Source organism: Peromyscus californicus, unplaced genomic scaffold, assembly GCF_007827085.1.
Source record: "Peromyscus californicus insignis strain IS unplaced genomic scaffold, ASM782708v3 Scaffold_17__1_contigs__length_78620276, whole genome shotgun sequence".
Classification (NCBI taxonomy): domain Eukaryota; kingdom Metazoa; phylum Chordata; class Mammalia; order Rodentia; family Cricetidae; genus Peromyscus; species Peromyscus californicus.
This window is the reverse complement of record NW_026294469.1, coordinates 32,475,965-32,501,391: the sequence shown is the minus strand read 5'-3', so window position 1 is coordinate 32,501,391 and position 25,427 is coordinate 32,475,965. Positions and strand designations below refer to the sequence as shown.

The window sequence follows — 25,427 nt, the reverse complement described above, 5'->3', positions numbered from 1 at the left end:
ATCTGGATGACTTGAAGGAGATAATTTATTCATGGTTTTGCTGCAACTTATTTTTTTTATTTGTTATGCTAATGTGTAGTTGAAAACCAAATAACCTATTGTTGAAGAGCAGGAGACCTACAGACTGAAACACATTGATAAATAAATTTTTATAAATTACAATTTTCGATTGCTTTTTCTGTTTCTGAGATGTGTCTTCAGTAGGAGGTTTGCAAAAAAAACTTCCTAAGGTTCACGGGAAGACAAAACAAGCATTGTAATAATGCGTCTTATGCCCGTCTAATAAAAACTATTTTATACGATGTGCTAATTACATAAAATAATAGTTATGGATCCCCTGTGATATACTAGATGGTAGTTTTTTTTTAATTTTGTAATTTTATTTATGTACAGAAAACTTAGCAGCGTACATTTAACCCAGTTTATTGGCGAGTCTATGACCTTTGCCTTTTCCAGCTTGGCAATGAGAACCACAGATTAAGGACCCAGGTCATTGCCTCCCCAGTGGCAGTGAACATCATCTGTTGTAATTGGTCCTAATAGCTTCCACCAGCTTAGCCAGACCACCCCTGTCTTCTGAGTTAACCTGCATGAAGTCAACAGTGGTGCATGTCTTCTTGTGGACCAGCTGCTCCAGCCTGGCCTTCCCCTTCGATGATGCAGTAGAGGACCCTGTGATACAGAGCAGGCAGGAAGTCCACCAGCTCAGTGGGCTCTACATCATGGGCTGTCACCACCAGTTGAGCCTTGTTTACTCCACCAAGGTGGTGACGGTATTGACCCTGCTCAGAGGACAGGTGGTCTCTAAGTGGGGATATCCCTATTGCCAGCACCTTTATTTTCATCAAGGGCCAGTAGCCTTTGCTTTTTCTCTGGCTTTGACTCTGGCCTGTAGCTATGGGCAAGCTTAAGCATCTGAGTAGCTGTTTGCTGGTCTGGGGCCTGGATAAACTGGTGACTGGAAGAAGGGACTTTGAGCTGCTTATAGGGAATGGTCCTTTGCTGCTACAACCTGATGGAGTGGGGCCATTTGACGAAGCACGTGAGATCTCTTTGGAGCTGGATGTCCAACCCAAGGCCAAAGTTCTTAGGCCTTTTCTCAGAGGATTCACCATTTTTTTGGCCTCTTGTTTCTTCATGAGAGTTGGGGCAGGGGCCACCTTCTTCCCCGTGGCCTTCTTTCCTTTGGTCATCTTGCTCAACTGGAAGAGAGAGCAATGGTAGATACTTAAAAAAAAGTAGAAGGAAAAAATATGATATAGGCCCTACATGTGAGTCTTAAGAAAAATGAAACTCAAGATAATCAGTTATTTTAAACCTTGGGCATGACTCCAAATTGCTGTCATTCTTAAGCAACAGAGATGAGAGATGGTTTGACCCCCAAGTGTTGGGGGTTAAAAGACTGAGAGACACAGGTGCTGATGAACTCACCTAGACAATTCTGAAGAACTGACCTTTGAGGACCAGGGTGGGATGACTTATTCTAGACTATCTGTTGTTCTAAGACTCTAGACTGCAATTCTATCATTGACTTTTCCCAGTGTCTAACACTCTGAATAACCAGCTATGTCTCTTTTTAATGGAGGATTTACCACACAGTAACCATCATACTAAATGCTTACAATATAATAATAATAATAATAATATCCTGTAAGCATCATTTGTAAAGTATTATTAAAAATATCCTTGTGGTTAAGCTTTGACTCTAATTTAATCCTCACCAAAACTTTGAGAAGTAGATGTTTCTGTTTGTACCTTTCCTATAAGGATACAGAATTTAGTTAAACAGACAAAAATATTAACTAATTTACTAACGGTTCCCCAGCAAACTGCTGAGCTAAGACTCAAGTCCCATCTTAAGGACTCCAAAGCTCCCTCTCTTTAACCAGTCTACATTGGAGTCCTATGGAGTGAGGTCCATGAATCTACTTCACTCATGTCCTTAGATGAGTGACCATGGAGGAACACTGCTTACTGGCTTGCTCCTCATAGCTTGCTTATCACGCATGCTTTCTTATATACCTCTAGGATCACCTGCCCAGGGGTGGCACCACCACAGTTCTTAATCACTAATTAAGAAAATGCTTCCACCAGCTTGCCTACAGGCAAGTCTTACTGAAGCATTGTTTGCATTAAAATTTCATCTTCTTAGATATGTCTAGGTTTGTGTCTAGTTGACAAAAAATAGCCAGGACATGTGGCCTGTTGTCAACTTGACCAATACACCACTATAAACAACCTTTCCGTATTTGTCCCCCAAATAGAATATTAATATTAATATCACAATTGAAAACATTCCAATTTTTTAAAAATTATTTTATTGAAAATATTTTTCATACTACATATTTTATATATTTTGGTCATGATTTCCCCTCCCCCAGCTTCTCCCAGATCCTCCCCATACAACTCCATACCCTCTTTCTCTTTAGAAAACAAACAGGCAAACAAAAAAGCAAGCAAATAAAAAAATAACAAAAACAAAGAACAAGAAACATACAGGAAAACACAGAGAAACAAATTCAAAAATCCATAAACAAAATCAGAAACCATGATACATGAGCAAAAAACCACTAAGACAAAAAAATTCCTAAACAAAGCAATATGAAACAAAAATACCATTGAGTTCATCTCCTATTGGCTGTCTACTGCTTGGCATGGGGTCTACCCTTAAGTATGGTTAATATATCCAGTGAGACATTCCAACTTTTAAAAGTCTCACAGTCTTTGAAAATTCAAACATTTAAAAGTCCAAAGTCTCTTTAAAATATTCAAAATCTGTCTGAAATCCAATGTCTTTAAGAGTTTAAAGTCTCTCTACTTTGGGGTCCTGTAAAATCAAAAATACTTTACTTTCTTCAAAAGGGAAAACTGGGTAATTGTATATCCTAATAAACTTTGCCTGAAGTTCAGAGAATAGAACAAGCCACTAGATTAAACATAGATGCCAGGCAGTGGTGGCACACACCTTTAATTCTAGTACTCAGGAGGCAGAGATCTGGATCTTTGTGAGTTCAAAATCACCCCAGACTACATGAGATTGACTCAGTCTAGGAGAGAAACAGAGCCAGGCAGTGGTGGCACACACCTTTAATCCCAATACTTGGGAGTCACATGTCTTTAATCCCAACACCAGGAATGTTGAGACAGGAAATGATATGGGATTGCAGAGAAAGGTATATAAGGCATGAGGAGAGAGGCAGTAAAGCCTTTTCAGCTGAGGAAGGTCATTCGGCTAGAGGCCTATCAGCTGAGGCTCTTTCAGGCTGAGGAGTTGGTGAGGTAAGAGGTGGTGGCTGTTGCTTGCTCTGCTTCTCTGATCTTCAGGCAAAGTTTATTAGGGTACACAGTATATCGCCACAGGTAATAGTCACAATCATGTCAAAGCAAACTTCAATGGGTAAAACGTTCAGTGCTCACTGTCTGGGACCCACTCATGATCCCCTGAGCTCCAAAAAGGCTTGTAGTTCCTTTTTTGCCTGCTTTGCCATTGAAAGGACACACAGTTTATCGCCTAAGCTCGGGATGATTCTGCTCCACAGCTGGTGCTATCCTTGGTGACCATCCATAGTACTGGCATCTCCAAAATCCTGGGGTCTGCACTGTCACTGGGCTACACCTTCACCAATAGCCTCTCCTGAGCTCTCCTCAGGGACTGACCCTACCACATGGTGCCAAGCCTCAACTTTTTGTTATGGCCACTTCAGTACTGGGGCTTCTACTGCGACGGAGGTTGCACCTTCACTAATGACCTCTCCTGGCCTTTCACAGTGCCAAAATTCAGCTACAATCCCTGATCCCTTCGTGCCTTCAAAACCAGACCACTTGGGAGAATCTTACACATCACCAAGTTTGGCCACCAGCATGAGGTGCAGCTTTAGCCCTCTCTAGACCACAGCTTCTGTGTGCTGATCCCAATGACTTACTTCCTAGATTTGCCTCTGATTGTGGTCTCTTCTTAACTCCAGCTAATTCTTCAGTCCTCACTGAACAGAACCACGAAGTCTTAACACAAAATATCTGATGGACCCGAGAGTCTTTAAAGGACTCTCAAACTTCCCTCTGAAATGTCCAAAGCCAGGTCTCCATTATCTGCATTTTTCTCAACACTTATCTTCCAAGCTCCCACACAACAGCCTGCTGAGATCTGAACACTCAATGGCTTTTCTATGCCAAAGTTCAAATGTTACCGTAATCCTCCCAAAATGACAGGGTCAGGTCTGTCACAGCAATACCACATGACCCAGTACCAATTTGTCTTAGATTTATGTTGTTGTGATAAAACACCATGACCAAAAGCACACTTCTGTAGCTCATGGGGACCACAGCAAGTGCACATTCTGTGGTGTGCACTGTGGAAAAATCTAGTGATACTTTCCATTGCCTGATGTTAGAATGCTAAGTGTGACTCACCCAGTTTTGTTTGAGGAAGACAAACACTCAGTTTTTCCAGGCCTCTATGATCCTTGAAGTTGATCTGCCTAGCATGCACATTTCATGTGGCATATGATTTAATTCCATAAAGTTTTACAATATCATTATTAGGATTAATTTACAGACTGCATACCTAGCCTTCTCTGAACATCAAACAATGTCTTAAAATTCAATATCTGGTTATTTGTATAGGAAAACTCAGACACATTAGGTAGAGTTCATGGATCTCCCTCCTCCAGCTACAATATACAATTGATTTCCTTTTGTTCGTTCATTGTTCTTCCGTGACTGTCCACACAGGCCATTTCATCTCATTCATGGGCAATCATTGTGTTTATTCTGTTTCACTAAATGGGAGTAACTTTTTTCCTTTCTCTTCCTCTGAGAAGATCTCTCATGTGGAAGGAAGGATGAGGTGTTTTATTGATTCAGATTTCTAATGAGAGGGGGAAATATACATCAGTTTGGCTGTGGATGTGAGCAGCATTCCACACACCTTAATGTAAAAGCTGACAGCTGCAAGGGAGAAGGGTCTTCTGCTGATAACGTGAGCAGGAATGTCTTCACTCTGTGCTGCCGTTTGCGACTCCAGGACAGTAGAAACACATTTCATCTCTCAGTGATTGCATCTCCTTTTGCCTGACTCCAGAAAAGAAAATACTGATTGAGATGTTTCCGCGTGTACGAACACTTGAGGCCTCACCCCACTTGCACAAAAGGAAGTCAGTGATTGACAATAACCTTTCCAGATGTTTAGCAGCATCAGTGTCTTGGGATAATTGTAGCTTCACCCCACACATCCAAGCCTGAAAGTTGTAAAACGGAGCCTTTCTTTCCTCCGCTTCCTTCTGTTGGTCTCGGGGTGAAATGGAGGCTCTGATAGGACCTTCCATCTCAGAAAGAAGAAATCTTGTCCTTTGGATGGAAGATTTCACAATCAACTACTCCAAGGGCTTAGTAATCAGGTTAGTATGAAGTCAGACTATCCTAGCTTTAAATTTGGTTCACTATCCAAGTAGCAACTTTTTGACAGGACCCCAGCTGATCTTTAAACCTGGTGGTGTATACAGATCACCTGGGAAGGCCATCAAATGCATATTCCTAGGTCTTAACACTAAAGATTCTGATCCATGAAGTCTGGAATCAGGCCAATGAATTTGTGTATTCCATAGCCCTCCCAAGTAGTTCTAACATAGGTTGATCCAAGAGACCACACTGAGAAATTCTCTTCCTTCCTTCCTTACATCAGAGGGCTCCAATAAGAGCAAAGCAACTGTAAGATCTGAATGTATTTTGAGCACTTTCAAAGGAAACCAGAATGCCAAAAATTAGAGGTCACTGTGCGGCCTAGTTCTCTGCCCCAGGTGCTGACAGGAGTGAAAACCTCCCTCCTGTGTGTCAAAGCAAAGCCTGGGGTTTTCTCCCAGCACCCAGGAGTCTACAAAGGGACTTCCTATGTGATTTTGCTTTGTTGGGGCTTCACTCAGCTGGAAGCAAAATTGGTCTGATTACGAACAACTTGCCATGAGATGAAAGCCCTTTTCTCAGCTGTGAGGGGGGATGTCACGATGTGAGAGGGCTCACAGCAGGTGCTTGGTGAGAAGTGGACTCTGTAAAGGAAGGGAGCAGGTTCTTTATGCCGCACTGAGCCCATGCATTATGTTCACTTATAAAAATTACATTAGTTAATTACATTTCTGCAAGCAAAAAAGAAAGAAAGACAGGTAGATAAAAGGGAGAGAGAAGGAAGGAGGGAGGGAGAGAGGGAAGGAAGGAGAGAGGGGAGGGAAGAGAAGGGAAGGGAGGGGAGGAAAAGGGGAAAGAAAGGGCTCTGTTGTTTTCACCCCTTCCCCAATGCTAACTAGGTGGAACAGATTAATTATAATTCCAGTATAATTCTGGAAGACCTGGTATATGGTAGGCACAGAGAAAGAAAAAGAAACCATCATCATGCACAACACCCTACTGGCCCTCACTCCTGTAAGCAGTTTGCACTCTCTTGGGGATACCATAAGTGATGTTCAATTATGATCTAAGCGAACATGAAATATGCTGGAAAAAAATAAAACAGTGAGTTGCCTAACACTTTATAGCTGGGTGAGAGAGTGGGGGAAACTCCCCAGAACAGCCAGCACCTAATCTGCTACCTAAAAAAGAACAAGAATTAGCCAGGACTTGTAGGTACATGCTTTATCCGCGTCTTTGAGCTAATGACTGCCTTCCTAGACTCTCTGCAGAGGATGGGAAAGATCTCTTGAGATAGTACCAGAGTAAAATTAATGAAAATTCTATTCATAGGGTATATTCTGCAAAGACTATTTTAATATACTATTTCAGTCCATCTTTGTGCCCCCATTTCTGAGTGGGGATAATTGAGGCTCATAAAGTTTACCTGCTTACCCTAGCCCTATACTCAACTGACATCAGAACTGGTGTTCTTAGCCTCTGATAGAGCATTCCTGAAGAGGATCCTGGCACCAAACAGCAACTGTGTGGATGCTTATTGAATAAGTACAGTTGTTCCCGTCTGTCTATGGCTTCACTTTCCATGGTTTCGGTTACCTATGGCCAACCATGGTCCAAAAATATTAAACAGAAAATTGCCAGAAGTAGTCGATATTTATTTGCATGCTCATCTAAATAGAAAGATGAAATCTCATGCTATCCCACCTAGAAATTTTCAGCATATCCATACTGTGTTCATTACCCACCCATTAGTCATTGGTGGGGGGGGGGGGGTCATTTCAGTCACCAGGTCCTCTGTGGTGGTATCTCGGTGTTTCTGTTCAGGTATCCCTTACATTATTTGGTAATGGCTCCAAAGCACCAGTGTGGAAAGCAAGTGGGCATCAAGGCATAGCGGGAAAATTGTCCATTTTTCAAAATCTCATAGAAAACGAAAGCAAACTTTGAATTCTACACTAGCAAATTGTCTACCGCCCACATTCTACTGTACAACACAGAGTGCTGTTTGGGAGTGGGAGGGCTCTATTCTAGAGACACTCAATGTGAGTTTAGGACCAGCTTGCTCTTGGGAACAAGCTGGCAGCTCAGCAGAACGCTGTGAATGATGCTTCAAGCTGCAACAGAAAACTCCTACCAAAATACCTGGAAAGAAAAAGGATAATTATCTCTTTGTCTAGTTTGTTAAATACCCACTGAGCATCTACTTTATACTTGGAACTCTAGGGGAAAATAAGTTGAGTATAAAAATGTAAAGTAGCTGGCCGGCAGTGGTGCACGCCTTTAATCCCAGCACTCGGGAGGCAGAGCCAGGTAGATCTCTGTGAGTTTGAGGCCAGCCTGGTCTATAGAGTGAGATCCACGACAGGCACCAAAACTACACAGAGAAACCCTGTCTTGAAAAAAAAAAGTAAGGTAACTGTAATGGAGGAAACAAAGAGGATGTAAGGGCATAGAGTTCTCTTTTAAATAGGATGGCTAAGAATTTATGTGAAGACAGCATGAGGCTGAGTCTTGTGGATATTTGAAGAGAATTCCAGATAAGAGAGGAAAGCTTCTAGGCAAGAGCTCAGCTATGTTAGGATCAGTCAGTGGGGAGGCTTATGTGCCTGAAGTTGAACAAGCAAAGGAGGAATTTATGAGAGACAGGGGTAGAAGGCTCCTATGAAATATTGTAAATTCCAAACTTCTGTCCAAATGGGATGCATAGTCATGGACTCTTAGCTGCTCTTTCTAGTATCAGGTCTAGATGCTAGATTGTAAGGGAGGAGCCAATTATGAGATTCTTTTAGTGGTCAGTTTTATAGTAATTCCTGAAACACTGAATGGCCAGAACTGATATATCCCCTGTGTGACCCTGATTCTCTCTGTCCCCCTGCCCTGCTGATGTCAGCTCTACCTCAAGACAGACGTAGCAACTCCAGATATCACACTCAGACCAAATCACACCCGGTGGGAGAACATCCTGCTTTTACTTTTCCCAACAAAGAATCTTTTCCACAAATGCCTATAGCAAGCTTATTTGGGTACCCCTTGCCCATATTCTGAGTCATCTGTATTCTTTTCAACCAGCCACTGCCAGGAAATGAGATTAGTCTAAGTGGTTTACACTTAGAACCTTGCATTTGTGTCTGGGTCAGACTGCTCACCACGAAGTCTAAGCTGCATGAGGAAGAACGGGGAACAATTGGAGTTGGCTCAACCATGGTGTCAGATGCAGGCAAGGATGGGTGTGGCTTCATCCATAGCATTGTGTTGCTTCCACTGGGTCTCAAAGGAAGGGGTTATTACTTAATTCTTTGTAGAGCATGTAGCACAGGCCACTCCGAATGCCAGATTTCTAGACTGGCTTGTGTTGCAGCTACAGCCTGGAATGCATGAGCTGAGAGTATTTGCCGTGTGTGTGTGTGTGTGTGTGTGTGTGTGTGTGTGTGTGTGTGTGTGTATACACCCCAGATTGATATCAGGTATCTTTCCCAGTTGCTTTCTACCTTTTTTTCTTGAGCAGGATCTCTCACTGAACTGAGAACTTGCTCGTTTGGCTAGGAACAAGCAAACACTGGGTTCTGCCTTTCTCCTCATTCCAAGCAGTGGAGTTCCAGATATGCACTGCCATGCCTGGCTTTTACATGAGTTCAGGGGATCAAACTCAACTCCTCATGCTTGCCAGGCAAGCACATTCCCTGATGAGCTCTCTCTCCAGCCATATTTGTCTTTTTTAATGATGCAAATTAAGCACACCCGGCATTATCCTATTTATTGCCTATATTATTTGCTGATGGTATTCACAGGCCTATAATAAATCATTAATCACATAGTCTGTCTGGGGTAGTTCCTGATTTCATATTCAAGATTTTAAGGGCATGCTACACCTTTTCCTTTTTCTCAGTTTTTTTTTTTTTTTTGGCCTCTCATTTTTAATCGAGTTAGTAGTGCTTTTGTTTTAAAAGGGTATAGATAATTTTATAATTTTTTAGAATTACTAAAGATAAGGTTGAATTTCATTCATCTGCTTAGTCAATAAACATGGATTGGGCAGATGTTGAAAACAAAGCAACACTTGAATTCGTCCATGTCTCTGGGGCAGTGGAACTCACCTTCTGATGCCACAGGTTACCTATGGGAAAGGAAAGATCATGGCACACGGATGATTTTCAGATGATGACACAAGCTACAAAGACTGTGTAACTTGACCACATGGGAGGGGCTAGATCTCCTCTGTTCAATGGTCATTCTTTGAAAGCTTTTTTTTTTTTTTTTTTTTTTTTTTTTTTGCTATACACACACATTATCTCCATAATTTAGCTAGGTGTTTGCATGCATGCAGTACGTGTGTGTGTGTGTGTGTGTGTGTGTGTGTGTGTGTGTGTGTGTGTGTGTGTGTTGATGCAGACATGTGAATGTCCATGTACACGTGAACCAGCCCATGTGGAATCCAGAGCAGAATGTTGGATGTCTTCCTTTATTATTCTCACTGCTCTTTTCCTCATTGCCTAGGAATCCATCAGGGGACCAGAAGCAAACTGATTGACTACATTGGCTGGCCAGCAAGGTCTCAGGGTCCACCTATCTCTCACCCATAATGCTGGGGATACAAGCATGTGTAGCCATGACCAGCTTTGTATGTGAGTGATGGCCATTCAAACTCAGGTCCTCAGGCTTGCAGAACAAATATTAATATCTACTGTGCCACCTCTTCAGGTCCTTGTTAGCTGTTTTTAAGGAATCATTACAGTATATTATCAGGAATGACTGTTAGAATTTGAAGCAAACTTTCTCAATATTGTGGCATAAGGCATTTTTTTTCAGTGCATGCTTCTTGCTCATCTACACCATTAATCAACTGTACAGGTAATTTCAGTGTTGGCAGGTCTATACAAATGAAATTTAAGTGGTAATGATTTCAGGGTATTAATAGTAACCACATGTTTTCCAAATAAACTAACAGCAATTTTTAACAGCTTATCATTTACATATGCTTCAGATTTTACCTTCTTGCTATTTTGAGTGTATGATTCTTGTACAGAGTACCCCCTCATCTGATATACTACAGAAAGTGTCTTTAAATGAGTAACTTACAGAGACCAGGGCATGGCTCAGCAGGTAAAAGTGGTTTGCTACACAAACGTGAGCTTCTGAGAGCCCCAGCACACACAGAAAAAGCCAGGTATGGCTGCACATGCCTGCCATGCCACGCCACTGTTGGTGGGGAAAGAGGCAAAAGGTCACTGGGGCTTGCTGGCCAGTCAGCTTAGCAGAGAAATGGTGATCTCTAGCTTAAGTGAGAGACCTCATCTCATGGGAATAAGGCAGAGAACATTAGAGGAAGACATCCATCATCTTCCTCTGACTTCTGCACAAGCACCTGCACCCACACAATTCTCTCTCTCTCTCTCTCTCTCTCTCTCTCTCTCTCTCTCTCTCTCTCTCTCTCTCTCTCTCTCTTTCTCTTTCATACACACATACACACACACACACACACACACTTAAAAATTAGTAACTTCCAGCTCACCAAAGGTGAGCTATTTTTTTAAAAAATTAACTTCTGTTTCGTAGTAACAAATTAATTCCTGAAACTAAAACATATACACAAAGTTGCAAACTTTAGTTTTAAAGACCAACTTTGATGTTCCTTTTTAGATATATGTATTTCTTTTCACATGAATTTATACTGTGTCTTCCTGATAGAAACCTGAAGGGACTGGGGAAATTTCACCATACTTGGGAATGTGAACTACTATGGACGGATTGCCTGAATTTGGATCCTGATGAGCCTCCTTCCCATCACTTTGTATAGGCTCCACATAACCTCATTATGATGCAACTGTACCTTATTCCTCTGTGAAGGAGGCACATAGTGGTTGCTCCTTCAGATGCTTGTGAGGCTGAAATGAAATCTGATGAAACATTCTATTAAACACTAAATCATATTGTAGCTAAAGTTTTCCTGCCTGGCCCACAGTCAGGACAAATCTCTGACACCCGCCAGTCCCACAGCCGTCAGACCCAACCAAGTAAACACAGAGACTTATATTGGTTATAAACTGTATGGCCGTGGCAGGCTTCTTGCTAACTGTTCTTACAGCTTAAATTAATCCATTTCCATTAATCTATACCTTGCCACATGGCTCATGGCTTACCGGCATCTTTACATGCTGTTTGTCATCATGGCGGCTGGCAGTGTCTCTCTGACTCAGCCTTCCACTTCCCAGCTCTATTCTCCTCCTTGTCCCGCCTATACTTCCTGCCTGGCCACGGGCCAATCAGTGATTTATTTATTGACCAATCAGCAACACATTTGACATACAGACCATTCCACAGCATCATATGTTTTCCCCTCACACATAAGGATGGATTGTTACTTCTTCATATTTGATACATTTGTCAAATGGGCTAAATGAGTCACAAATAGTGTAGTCAGAAGTTTTCCTGTGTCCTGCCCAGTCCCTCAGCTGCTCAGACCCAAGTAAACACACAGAGGCTTATATTACTTACAAACTGTATGGCCATGGCCTATGGCTCAATCTTCTTGCTAGCTAGCTCTTGTAACTAAACTCAACCCATTTCTATTAATCTATATGTTGCCATATGTTCTGTGGCTTTACCTGTGTGCTATTATATGCTGCTCCCTGGACGGCGAGATAGCATCTCCCCCATTCCACCTTTCTCTTCCTATCTCTCCCCTTGGATTTCCCACCTGCCTCTAAGCTGCCTTGCCATAGTCCAAAACAGTTTTATTTATTAGCCAATGGGAGCAACACATATTCACAGCATACAGAAAGACATCCCACATTAAAAAAAAAAAAGCCTGCAGGCCCAGGTGGTCACTAAAGATACTGTCATTTGGGTACAAGCAATGACAAACCTCATTCTCTACACCTGTGGAGGATTCCAGGTTCAGGTCCCACTGCCTTAGTGCTATGGAAGTTGAAGGGAAACTATAGATGGCTGTCTGCATCAGCATGCAAGGACAGTTACTGGGCATTTCTTATGCCTAATCATCACATCATTGGCCACATGGTGTTGGTAAACCAGTGAGTAATATGATTTGAACACTTAGGTTCATAGCTGACAGGTTCAAGAGGACTGGAAGATCAGTGCATACTATCCTCATTGTGTGGATGAAGGATCTGAGTACAGTAAGGAATAGACACAGCCAACCCTGGAGTTCATGCTTCCATAGTTCTAGATAATGTTCCCACTGCTCAGGTCCCCTTGGGGTATAATAGAGTTAGATGAGATCTTTGCTGTCCTTTCTGGTTAAAAAGTAACAGACTGAGTTGGGCGGTGATGGTGCACACCTTTAATCCCAGCACTCGGGAGGCAGGGGCAGGCAGATCTCTGTGAGTTCGAGGCCAGCCTGGGCTACAGAGCAAGTTTCAGGAAAGGCACCAAAGCTACACAGAGAAACCCTGTCTTGAAAAACAAAAAAACAGACTGCTGTTCAGCCTTTAAAATGAAGCAGTCTAGTTGTGTGTAGCAGCAGCAAGCCACCATGCTGCACAAAGCAAGCCAGGCTCAGAAAAACAATCTCAGTATCGTGTGACTGCTTGTGGGATCTCAGAAAGTCAAACTCATAAAAACAAAGAGTAAAACAGTGGCAGTTTTTTTTCAAGGTTTAAAGACGAGGGCTGTTGAGAAAATGGATTATTGGATACAAATTTTCATCTAGATAGCAGAAATGAGTTTAGGAGAATTTTAAACTTTTAAAAATTATTTTATGTGTATGAATGTTTTGCCTGCATGTATGTCTGTGCACCATGTGCACATCTGGTACCCATGGAAGACAGAAGAAGGCTTCATATCCCCGAGGGCTCATGGTTATGAGCCATTGAACCTGGTCCTCTGGAAAAGCAGCCATTGTGCTTAATTGCTAATCATCTCTCCAGAGCCCAAGAAAGGCATCAGGACAGAAGCCATGTCTATCTATCTTGTCTGCTTCATACAGTTCCTGGAATTTTTGACAAGGCAACAATCTTAATTGACTAAGACTAGTTCACAGCACTTAGCAGGAGCAATATCATAGGTGCTGGGTTCTAGCTGAGTCAGGCCTCCTATAGGACTATACCTTTCAGCTCAGGTGGAAGTGAAAAAGCCTAGACTTTAGACAGACATTCTCAGCAAGCTCCGTAACCAAATTCCATAAGCCTTGAGTATGGCAGTTGATCTGTCCACGCCTCCACCTCTCTATCAGTACTATATAGACAAGGAGTGAAGATACTTCAAGGGCCCTTATGAGAATTGAATTAGTAATGCATATGTTGTATTTAATGTTCCAGCATGGAGTACACACTCATCACTCAATAAACTCATTCTCTAGTTAGTTTCAGTGTTTCTTTTCTCACACTCCCAGCCTAGTAAAGAAGATTTTCTAATACCAAGATTTTGGGTTGAAAAAAATTGAGACTAAACTATCTTAAATAACTGAATACTTCCTAGTTGAAACCTAGAAGTGAAATCCATAACGCCTACATGTAGTAGTTTATAAAGCAGATTCTGGAGTCAGCCTGTTGGGTTTGAGACAGGCTTTGGCATTCTTAGTATGTGTCATTGTTGTGTGAAAGAACTTTTTCCTGGAAAGATGCAACACATACATCTATTCAGCCCAGATAAGAATCCCACAACAGGCCAATGTACCAGGAACACCAAAGCCCAACTTGGTGAACCATGAGTTTTATTGGGGTTACTTACAGGAATATAGGTGAGGGGTGTAAGCATTGCAGCTTGGATGGAAAGGAATCCTGGCAGTTGGGAGGCAGAGTACCACAAAGTCACCTTAAGAGTAGTAGCCTACAGCCCTGCTCCAGGGAAAGGTTTCCCCAATGTAACAGCTCTGTTTCAGCAAGAGAGGGTTTCCCCAGTGGAATTGTTACAGTTCTGCTCCAATCCCCTGGAGTGTAACAACTCTGCTCTGCTGGTGGAAGCTTTCCCCAGCAAAAGTGTTAAAGTTCTGCTCAGCTTTTTTCCTATGAAAGATGTTACTTCTCTGCTCTGCTCCATTCTGGAAAAAGAAGGTCTCATCCAAACCTCATTCAAAAGATTTATTGGGAGAGAGGATCCAGGAGGGTGGCTGCCTCTGCCATGGTGGGAAAGGGGCAGCAGCAAGCCGAACAGGCACAGAGCTTCCACAGGGATTCTTAGGAACAGAGTTTTTCTAGGGTGGAGATTTTCAGGGTGGCAATTGGTCGAATTTCAATCCCTGAGATTGGACAAATTCAGAGATTGGCTGGATTTCATGCTCTGGGATTAGCTGATTTCATGCTCAGGGGTTGGTTGGTTTTCCTGCACAGGGATTGGTTGGTTTTTGTACTGGGTTGGTTAGGGGCAGAGTGTGTTTTTTTAGCTCTAGTTTCAGGGCCAAAGTGTGTTTCTTTGGCTTCAGTTTCAGGCTCAGGGTGTTTCTTTGGCTGGCCCTTTTACTCTACAAGGGGTTACTTACAGAAGTAGAAATGACTTAAAGACACCTACAACACCAAAGCCCACCCAATCATGGGCGACAGGTCACAAAGGCTAAGAAACCTGGAGCACACTGCACAGCCTGCATGCAGCTCCACAATTTGGAGAGTGTCTTTTCCAAGTGACTCAATTGGTCTAAACTTCTTCCAGGCAACTTGGCTGGTTTGTGCTTCTTCAAAGCATTTGGCCTGGTTTGGATCTTCTTTGTGGCTGGGCTCCTTAATTTCTCTGAGAGGGACTTCTGGCTTTTATTATTCACTATGGAAGGGAGGGACCTAGTGAATCTGATCAGTTTCAGGAACTTCCTGAAGCTATTTTGAGTTGTTTGCCTTTCTGCTTAAGGAGTTTCCCTGCAGTATGGAATGTTTCAATATCCATGGAAACTCTTATACAACAGTCATAAAAAAGTTTTTTTAGAGTCCTGATGTCCCAAGAATAATAGATGATATGTCACAGAGGGCTATCCAGCTTTACATGAGATCCTGCATCTGAACACTGTGCCTGAGGACTGGCATTCAACAAGACCTTCCTACACACTCTCGTCTTTGCTACTGATTAATGGCTGTAGTCAACTCCAGATACTTCTTCCAAAAGCCTACCCAAGCTGACAGTCATCCTCAGCTCTTTTCTCTTAACATCTCAGACTCAGACGCTCACCCACTCTATTACATACTGTGCCTCCTGCCTCATAAACATGACAGTCTCTTGAACCCCTAAACCACCCTCCCACCTCATTGTCATCATCCTGTTTTAGATTCAATCTCGAATTGCCCCAATTCTCTTTATCTTAACCACTTCCCATCTACTGTACAAAGCAGGAAAGCCTTTCTAGTGTGCAACACACTGGCTGACCCATGGTAGTTCTTAACGAGTATTTATTGAAAATACAGATGCATGCTTGCATTGGTATCATCTCTCTAACCAGCAAGAAAGAAAAAATAAGACAAAAGACTCTTAAAGAAATTTATCTGGTGACAAGCTTCATTTCTTATTGCTAAGTTCAACTCCTTATCAGTATATTTGGTTAATAGAATGCTTTCAATTTTAAATGATTAAGAATAGATCTCTTGAGGTGCCCATGTATCAACAGTTGCCCAAAAGGCCATTAGAATAAAAAAGGTAACATCCATTTGTTTTGTTTTTTTATTTCAAAGCATTTAAATATTGTTTCATATAATTTATACACCACATGTGTAGGAAAGCAGGGTGGAAAGTTAAAGTCTGGTATGTTCCAATCAGATTTTGTGTTGTCTTATGTGCAGCTAATGTGGTCCCATCCTCAACCTAGGTCTTAGAGGCCACATTTCTGTAAAGCCGACTTCCTCCCCCATGTAGGACAACAGAATGTGATTCCCCCTCTCCTCCCTAGATCACATTTACATGTCAGAAAACATGTGTGAGTGTCATGACTTGGTGAGGGCAGGAACACTGGTGGCACCTGAAGTGTGGAGGAGAGCAACACTGAAAAGCGTCCTGCAGTCCACAGAAGAGTCCCACCCCTGTGCACTATCCCCTCCCCTAAACCATCAGTGATTCTGGCTTAGAGGACCTTGCTGTCAAGCAAAACTTATAGACTGAGACAACAAGGTGGACCTTCATGAACTCTGATGTAGTGTGGATGCAGACAGACTCGTACATGAAGTTTGAGTTATAAAATACAAAACCCTGAAGCTAAACAGAACTTGCCTGCAGTTTGGTGTGGGCAGTGTGATACTCCCAGGGGAGGAAGGTGCTCTCTAAAGAGGAAATCATTCCTTAAAGAACAGTGGAGTGCTTTCTCCTCCATGGCTTACTGAAGGATTTACTGTTATAGCTTTTCAAAATAACAGGGAAAAATGGGTTAAAAGTGTCTTGTAGAAAAGATATTAAATCCAATTCCTGAGATGCTTTTTCTACACCTCTTAAGGGTACCTGGAGGGGTCAGAAAATGAAGATTTTCTACCTGGATTCATGGGCTGAGTTGTCTTAAAATCCTCTCTAATGTTCTTCTCTGTCCACAAGGAAATATGGGCTGAGTCCTTAGAAATGCTCAAAGGCCAAAGTAGCTATCCTAGTGAAAGAAATCCTTGAAGAATGCTGTTATTATCTCAACATGGCAATTTCTTTTTATATTACTCATTATTTAATTAAGACCCAGAGATATGCAGGAAGGAGGCAGACAGTACCATTCCTCTTGAGGAACTGAGCAGACCTTCTGACCTTGGAATGCCTTTTTCTTAGGAATACCTTCTTGAAAGGCTTTGAGATGATGTACATACTGAATACCCAATCCATTGTTGTCCATGGAGGTTGAAGTCCACTATTTCCAAATGAGAAATAATTAATGCATAGTCCAAACACAGCAGTTGGAATCTGCTTTATTTATTTAAGATATGTTCTATTATACATTAACTTAGAATAAATTGGGGCAGGGAAATGAGTGAACTAGAGCACTTTAGCCAAACTAATGTTTCTCTTATTACCTCCTTCCAGAATATTCTTCTCAATTGGTTTCCATACTTTGAAGTTCATCTCAAAGCTCATTCCAAATGCTGCCAATTCCAGGAACTCATGGAATCTTCCCTAATCTCCTAATTAGGCATGGGGATTTCTTAATCTGTGTTCTATCTGTTACTCTGGTGTGTTTTGTAATATGTTCCTATTTTCAGTACTTCCTTTATTTTCTCTCCATCCCCTATTCCTAGCCCTTCCTTTTCCTGATTGCGTCCATGTTTCTTGCTCGTTTTATGTTCTGTACATTATGCATTCATCTAACCCTTGTCCCTGACATCATCCAGTGCGTATTGAACCCCTGGAGTCATGAAGCAGTAGATGTGTGGACTGGTTTAAATTTCTCCTTCATGATAGTAGTGGTCCTTAACAAATTCTTCCTTTGAAATGGATGCAAATGTAAATTTTACCAGCTCTGATCAAATGCCCACAGGTTCCAAATAAATGTATGCAGAAGTTCACTCTAATTCCTGGTGCTCTGATGTAGGCTAAATGGAGCTGATTTCAGATCAACTAACCCAGCAAGTATCACCATGTCCCCAGAGCCCTGGGTAGGTGTGAATGAGACATCTGCACTGGATTCTTAGCTCTTCCACTGGCTCTCAGTTGTCTAACCACTGTGTTAGTTCCCTTGTGTATAAATAGATACAGTCGTTTACTTTATCCTGAGGATTTTTACAAGAATAAGTGAGATATTCTTGGCAGTGTGCTTAGCTGAGTAACTAGGACCTAGTAAGAACTAGGAGGAACTTAGAATTGAAAGGTTGTTCTTATTACAACAAATTATCGTCTATTAAAACCAAATCAGGGCTGGGCGCTGGTGGCGCACACCTTTAATCCCAGCACTCGGGAGGCAGAGCCAGGTGGATCTCTGTGAGTTTGAGGCCAGCCTGGGCTACCAAGTGAGTCCCAGGAAAGGCGCAAAGCTACACAGAGAAACCCTGTCTCGAAAAACGAAAAAAAAAAAAAAAAAAACAAATCATATCTCCATGCTTTGGAGCTTGTAAACATTGTATTTTCTCTTCCTCAGTTCTATTGAGCTAATCCCTATAGGTTCTGCAAGATGGCTGGCTATGTATGTTGATAGGAAACTTGCTTGGCTTCTGTGCTTTTCCCCCTGGGGACCATTTCAATGAGAGCCAAAAATCTTCAGTCAAAACCATATTTTGTTTTTCCTTTGCTCTGTGGCATAATTGCTCTCTGAACTGAGCCTGCTCTTAATGCTCAAGTCCCCTTAATCATATCTTCAGCTGGCCACCTCTCTGTTGTCTTTGTCACATGCGAAAGGGAGCCGGCAGGATAATTGGTCTAGACTGCCAATCAAACATATGAATTACATCACTAGTGATGACCCGGGTAGGTCTAAGAGTTGTAGTCGGGGGTGGGGGGGGCATGAGCGCAGCATCTGTGGCCTTGCCGAGCTTGCATTAAAGTGATGACATAGGGCTGGGGATGTATGTGCCTACCATGTGTGATGCCCTGAGCTTCTACTCCGCACCACAAAAATAAAGAAATATTGAGAATAAAAAGTGATGAAGAAGAACAAGTTGCTTTAGAAACAATTCAGTACTTTTCAGAGAGAACGATGGCTGTGAAGCTAAACAGAGTAGGCTAAGTCATTTACAGCCTTAGTCCAAATGTCCCTAATTTGGCGGAGAAGCCATCCCTGACCATCTAGGTAAAGCGGCCACTCTCTTCTACACCCTCTGCTTTACTTCCTCATTCTAGTGGGTAGCATCTGAAATCATCATGCTGATAGAATGCTTATTTTTCCACTGTCTCACTCTTTGTGAATGCTAGCTCAATGCACCAAGCCTCTGGTGACTAGGAGATAGCTGTTGCAAAGCTCGTGTGAATGTGTCAATCTGTTTTGCTTTGCTTTGCTTTGCTTTGAAGCAGGGTCTCCTGTAGGTTGTCCTGGGATTCCCACATAGCTGAGGTTGACCTTGAACTTTTGATCCTGCTTTCTCCACCTCCCAGTTTTAGGACGACAGTCAAGCACCATCATGCCTGGTTTATGCAGTGCTGGGGACCAAACCTAAGGCTTTGTACATGTCAGGCAAGCACTCGACCAACTGAGCTATATCCCTAGCCTGAATGTATGAATTACCATTTATTGTATGACCAAATACACAGATGAGCTAAATCCGTTTTTGAGATCATAATGTACTGTGCTGTAGATTTCACAACTAGCTAGAGAATAGGAGAACTAAGAACAAAATTGTCCAATTCTGCTTACTCAGTACAGCTCAACTCTATCTGAGATGTACTTACCTAGCTCTGGAGTGTTCCAGGCAGTGAACCCTGAACTTGGGTTTCAGCAGGCAGAAGTCAAGTTTCTACTTTCCTGCAAATTAGTCTGGCTGGCATCAAATAGCAAAGAGCAATTACCAATGCAGTTGAATAACACTCCACATCAGGCAGAATCCTAAGCACTGTACTGAATTGTTTTACTTTTATTTGTTACAGCTTTTATGTTTGGCATGAATATTGTGTCTGAATGAAAGAACAGGTGACTTACATGTCTCCTACTCTATAGATTTCCTGAAGTAAATAAATGCTCAACAAACACATTCAATAATGATCAAGTGTTTTGGAAGGGGTGGGTAGTAATTGACAGAGGGTAGCAAGATACAGACCTTTCACCACATTAAGAAAGCTGTCCCTACAGGTGTGACATTTTATTTAAGGTGTGATGGAGGAATAGTAACTTGCTTTGACTTGAAAGTGGGAGTGTGAGCAGACATATCTGGATTGGTCATAAATATGCTACCTTTTCACCCATGGGGTTTTGTTTCCTTTTTAGCAAAATGAAAAATGATAGCGATAAGGCTTCCCCTACAGGGGGTTGTAAAAGCATGCTAAAGGAGGATTCTAGCATAAGTTTCCCATCAAGCTCTGGCTTCAGTGAGAACAGGCTGTGGGGATGGCTCCTGTGGGATCAAGCAGTCTGGCGGCCTAGGGTCCATGGGCCCCAAAGCAGGGGCTCCAGCTGGGACTTGGCAGGGCAGAGTGATTGCTTCTGATCTCCCAAGAGGTCCATCTACAGAAGCTGGGAGCAGCCCAGGCTGTAACATAGTATTCAAGAAACTCACTTGCTTTTCTCTCCCTAGTTTGATGTCAGAATCTTCCTGGCATAAAACACGTGGGGGATTTCTCTCTGGACTCTACTCTGTGGGACTCCAGAACCTTCTCCAATGGAACCTAAAATGTATCACTTTAACTTCCCTTCCTCCTAAGCCTGTAACTTTCCTATTGGAGACTTCCTTCTACTCCATCTTCTAACCCCCATCACCCACACTACCCACACCACCCACAGCACCACATCACCCACACCACCATGCCACCCACAACACCCACAACACCCATACCACCCACAACACCCACACCACCCACAACACCCACACCACTCACACCACCACATCACCCACAACACCCACAACACCACACCACCCACAGCACCACATCACCCACAACACCCACAACACCATGCCACCCACAACACCCACATCACCCACACCACCCACATCACCCACACCACCCATACCACCTACATCACCCACACTACCCATACCACCTACATCACCCACACCACTCACACCACCACATCACCCACAACACCCACAACACCATGCCACCCACAGCACCACATCACCCACAACACCCACAACACCATGCCACCCACAACACCCATACCACCCACAACACCCACACCACCCACATCACCCACACCACCCATACCACCTACATCACCCACACCACCCACACCACCCACAACACCCACACCACTCACACCACCACATCACCCACAACACCCACAACACCATGCCACCCACAACACCCACAACACCCATACCACCCACAACACCCACACCACCCACATCACCCACACCACCCATACCACCTACATCACCCACAACACCCACATCACCCACAACACCCCTGCCATTGCCATCTCTTCTTGGACTTAAAACCCTTACAGTGACCCTAATGTTCTCCCTATGCTAACATCAGGGATATCAGAAGGAATTCCATTTTTGATTTAGTGACTGCTAGCTCTTCCTTTATTGTGCCTCCCAGTGACAGTGGCCATTTGTAAATAGTACCTACGTCAGGAGTGTGGATGTCTAACATTAGCCATCAGGGTCTTAGAATCCTGAGGACTCTCATTTCCTCTTCCTGCAATCATGGCCTCTGTGAGGCTGTGTTTGTCTGCTTTCATGGGCCATGCAATCCTTTATGGCAGGGATGGATGGTATCTTATACCCCGTCAATTCTTCTTAAGACCTGATCAGCCATCTCAGTGACTTTAAACTACTGGATGAAAATGGCAAGGACCATGATATAGGACAAGGCTATTGAGGGAAACTTTCATCTTTGTTAACCCATAAAAGCAAAGCATAAAATTAAACTCCTTGCTGAACAGGTTCTTGAAGTTTCGAAGCATTGTGTTATCCCCAGAGGGTCAGAGTCAGCTGGCCCAGCCCTGCAAGAACCTAAGACTTCAAAGTACACAAGATGATTCCAGTGCAGAAACATGTCCCCCTTTGCATAAACTACCATGTCTTCCCAGCCTGCTTTCTCTGCTGTCAAACGGGGTTGTTGAGAGGAACAAAGCCGGCCAAAGGCAGGAAAGCTCACAGAAGCAGTCCTGATGAAGCACGCCACATTGTCTGCATTAGAGTCAGTCCCTGAAGGAAGTTTCCAGTTCTTTTTGCCTCTTCCTATTCATCATTTGAGCAGGTGGGGCTTATGGGCCTAGCACTAAATCAGATAGTTTACATTTACACTGGAGACTTTATTCTCAACTGAGGTCAAAGGGTGCCAAGAAGTTAGCAATGGCCTTCCTGGGACCTGGGCACAGGCCTATGGGGTCTTTCCCTTCTGATGGAGGAAGCAGTCTGTCTAGTTTTATATCTACTTAGCTTGCTGCACACAGATATGGACAATAGTCGATGCTTTCTCTCTCAGGAAACGCTTGCTCACTGCCATTAATTCAGAAGGCACTTCCTGTGTGCAAGCCCACTTTAACTGACACTAACGCAGAATGGGAGTTTGGGGATCCATGACTTCCACAATGGCTTTGGTTGAATGATCTTTGTCAACTTCCTCATAGGCTCAAATTCACTTCATTCATGTAACAAAGGACCACGGAAAAGGAGGGAGAAAATACCTTTCAAAAGGTTTCACCTATACATTGCAGGTTATCCGTTCATGTTTATTGAACTAAACTTTGATGAGTGCCAGGTAATGTTGACACAGATGAATTAGACATTGATGTCTCCCTGGAAGAGTTTCCAGGATGATTATATAGGTATGGCAAGTAACTACAGCACTGTTCTCTGACTGAGGGTTGGTGTTACTACTGAAAACACAAAGAATCAGGCTATGAAGCACTTATTTCAGGGAGGGAGCAGAGGAATCCCTGTGTGAGTGAAGTCTTGAGTGTTTGTATGATGTTGGCATGTACACCACCATGTCAAGGGTCCCAGAGCCTAAGACCCATAGAGAAGATGGCAAAGCCTCCTTCCCAAGGGCGAGGCCCAGGGGGAAATGGCAAGGCCTTCCCTTCTGATTGGTGTGTGGATGTTGACAGAGTATAGAAAATATCCACCCACAGCTAAGACATTTATCCCCTAAAGACTGCTCCTACCAACACTGGCTATGCCTGTCTTTTTGATCCAGCTGTACATCATAAACCCTGCCTTCTTGTTTATCTGTACATTATAACCCAGCCTCTCTGGTCACTTCTGGATAATAAACATGCTGAGCTTCTAAAGTACTTAGGTTTTTTTCCAGTCACGAACTGAGACTACCCAGTCCCAGCTTTCTGTCTGTCTATATGTCTGTCTGTGTTTTTCTTATCTTTATTCCCTTGTTGTCCCAGTCAGGTGCAAGTCCTCAGATGCTATGCATAGACTTGGGAACTCATAATTCACTAATTTCTTCCCATGTACCATTCGACTCACCCTCACAGTACTGTATGAGATGCTATTATTATCCTCATCAGCATGTCATGAGGCTTCAAGTTGCTCAAGGTCTCACTGTGAGTTCACGTCAAAGGGTCAAAGATAGGGTCTAGCTTCAAAGGCTGTCAAACTTCAGTGCCGCATGTCTTAACCACACCCACCACTCAGAGGCTCCCTGAGGAGCACATGCTCATACCTGATTAGGCCAACACAGCAGTGACATGCAGAATTATCAAGTGCCTGCAATGTGCTATGTGTTTCATACCTAGCTGTCTCTCTTCTTCTGAGAATACCCATGGCGAGCTTTGTTTTCTTCCCTTCTTACAGCTGAACAGAAGCCTTGTGTTGAATGGCTACACTGCCTTGCTGCAGACCAGAAGTTAAACGTGAAGTGTCTCCTAGAAAGAACTTACCCTGACCCACTCCAAATTCCTGTATTCTGAGTTTGAAATCACCCCCAAGGGCAAACTAGATCACTGAGGCCAGTGGTTCTCAACCTCCCTAATGCTGTGACCCTTTAATACAGTGCCTCATGTCTCGGTGACCTCCCTCCAAACACAAAATTATTTTTGTTGCTACTTCATAACTGTAATTTTGCTACTATTATAAATCATAATGTAGACATCTGATGTGCAGGATATCTGATATGTGATCCCTGTGAAAGTCATGACCCACAGGTTAAGAACCACTGACTTAGGCCCTTTTTTCCCCCCAAACTGCCCCTTACTAGGAATGGCCACTATACTGGCCATGGGTTGAAGGAGGTTTTGTGGTGATCTCAGTACTAGATGGCCTGGCTCTTTCTGCCAGCAGTTTGTGTAAAGTTTCTCATCATGATAGACTAGATGTAGGGGGTAGGGAGTATAGACTTGTGGGAGTGTCTGTTTACATTCTCATGCTCTGCCTTGCTTTACAATTCCTCTGTGATATTCTCTCCTAGACATACCAGCACACTTCTTCAATGCTCAGTTAAATACTTCTGTACAGTAGAGAGCTCATAACGTCTTAAAAATGGTTCTGAGGTTTTTCAAGGCATGGTCTTATTTTAAATCTTATTTTCTAAAGCCCCACTCAGGGGAATATCTGCTTTCTTTCACTGACTATTTAAATCATTCCCTTGTGTCTCTGAAAGCGGCACAAAGGACATTCGCTCTTTCTCTTCATCATATACAATAGTGCCTTTGACAGAACTTATAAATTCCAAGCTGCAGCCCTGGGCTTGCTTGCTTTCCAGTGACAGGCTTCTGCAGTCTCTCTATTTCATGCAACCAAACTAAAGCAACCCCAAATTAGTGTCCAGTGATGATCAGTCATGTCTTTCAATATTCTCTCTCTCTCTCTCTCTCTCTCTCTCTCTCTCTCTCTCTCTCTCTCTCTCTCTGAATTTTAGTAAAATTGTAGAATTCCTGCACTAACTTACTTTCTGTATTTTTCTATGCCATCAGGTCATGAGTTACTGAGGGTCAGTTCCCTTGAACTGGCCTCTTTCCTGGTATTGTGGCTTTATATTTGTACAGAAGGCCGCTCAGGACCAAATTCATGCTTCAGTGATATGGCTGGGGTGGGGGGGTGGGGGTGCAGGAGGATGCCGTAGTGAAGCACAGAATTTGTCTGTCCTAGCTCTCCATTTCGGACTGCTCAACCCAGCTTTCCAGCTTCACCTAAATGACAAATAGCCCTATTGTTTGAGCTTTAGAATTTGAAGGAAAAAAAATAGAACTAAATCTAGATTAAGCTCAGGACAGAGACCCATTTCATTGCACTGTACTTTAATATTCCTGAGATCCGTGGCACTACGGGTAGCTCCTTTGAACAGCCATCCCCTCCAGGGCAGAACACTATGCTGTCTTTGTTTAATCTGATCTTTCAGTTAAATAGGAGATGGTCACTTATCCTCACCACTCCCGTGTCCGGCTGCATTGCTATTACTGAGAGACGGACACGCTGGGAAAGGTAGGAGCTTCAGGCAGAACATTTCAGCGTGTGTTTACAGGCAGGACTGACTTACTCAGCAATCCTGCACGGAGGAGCTTCAGCCAATGAAGAGGCTCTATCCCAGCTTGCTTGGGGGCTTCTGAGTTTGAGCTGCCTGCAGAAATGTAAGGCATTGCTTCCTGG

The 25,427-nt window shown here is 43.1% G+C and overlaps 1 protein-coding gene across 1 annotated transcript; it reads right to left on the bottom strand.

Annotated features, from left to right (window-relative positions):
* Positions 1 to 487: 487 nt before the first annotated feature.
* LOC128112778 (60S ribosomal protein L7a-like) lies at positions 488 to 25,424 on the bottom strand. The gene is made up of 3 exons (XM_052742112.1): positions 25,318 to 25,424; positions 4,928 to 5,070; positions 488 to 1,202 (listed from the first exon to the last, which is right to left on the bottom strand). The coding sequence occupies exons 2-3, from the start codon at positions 5,042 to 5,044 to the stop codon at positions 597 to 599; spliced, it is 723 nt and encodes a 240-aa protein (XP_052598072.1). The 5' UTR covers positions 5,045 to 5,070; positions 25,318 to 25,424; the 3' UTR covers positions 488 to 596.
* Between the last annotated feature and the right edge of the window lie 3 nt (positions 25,425 to 25,427).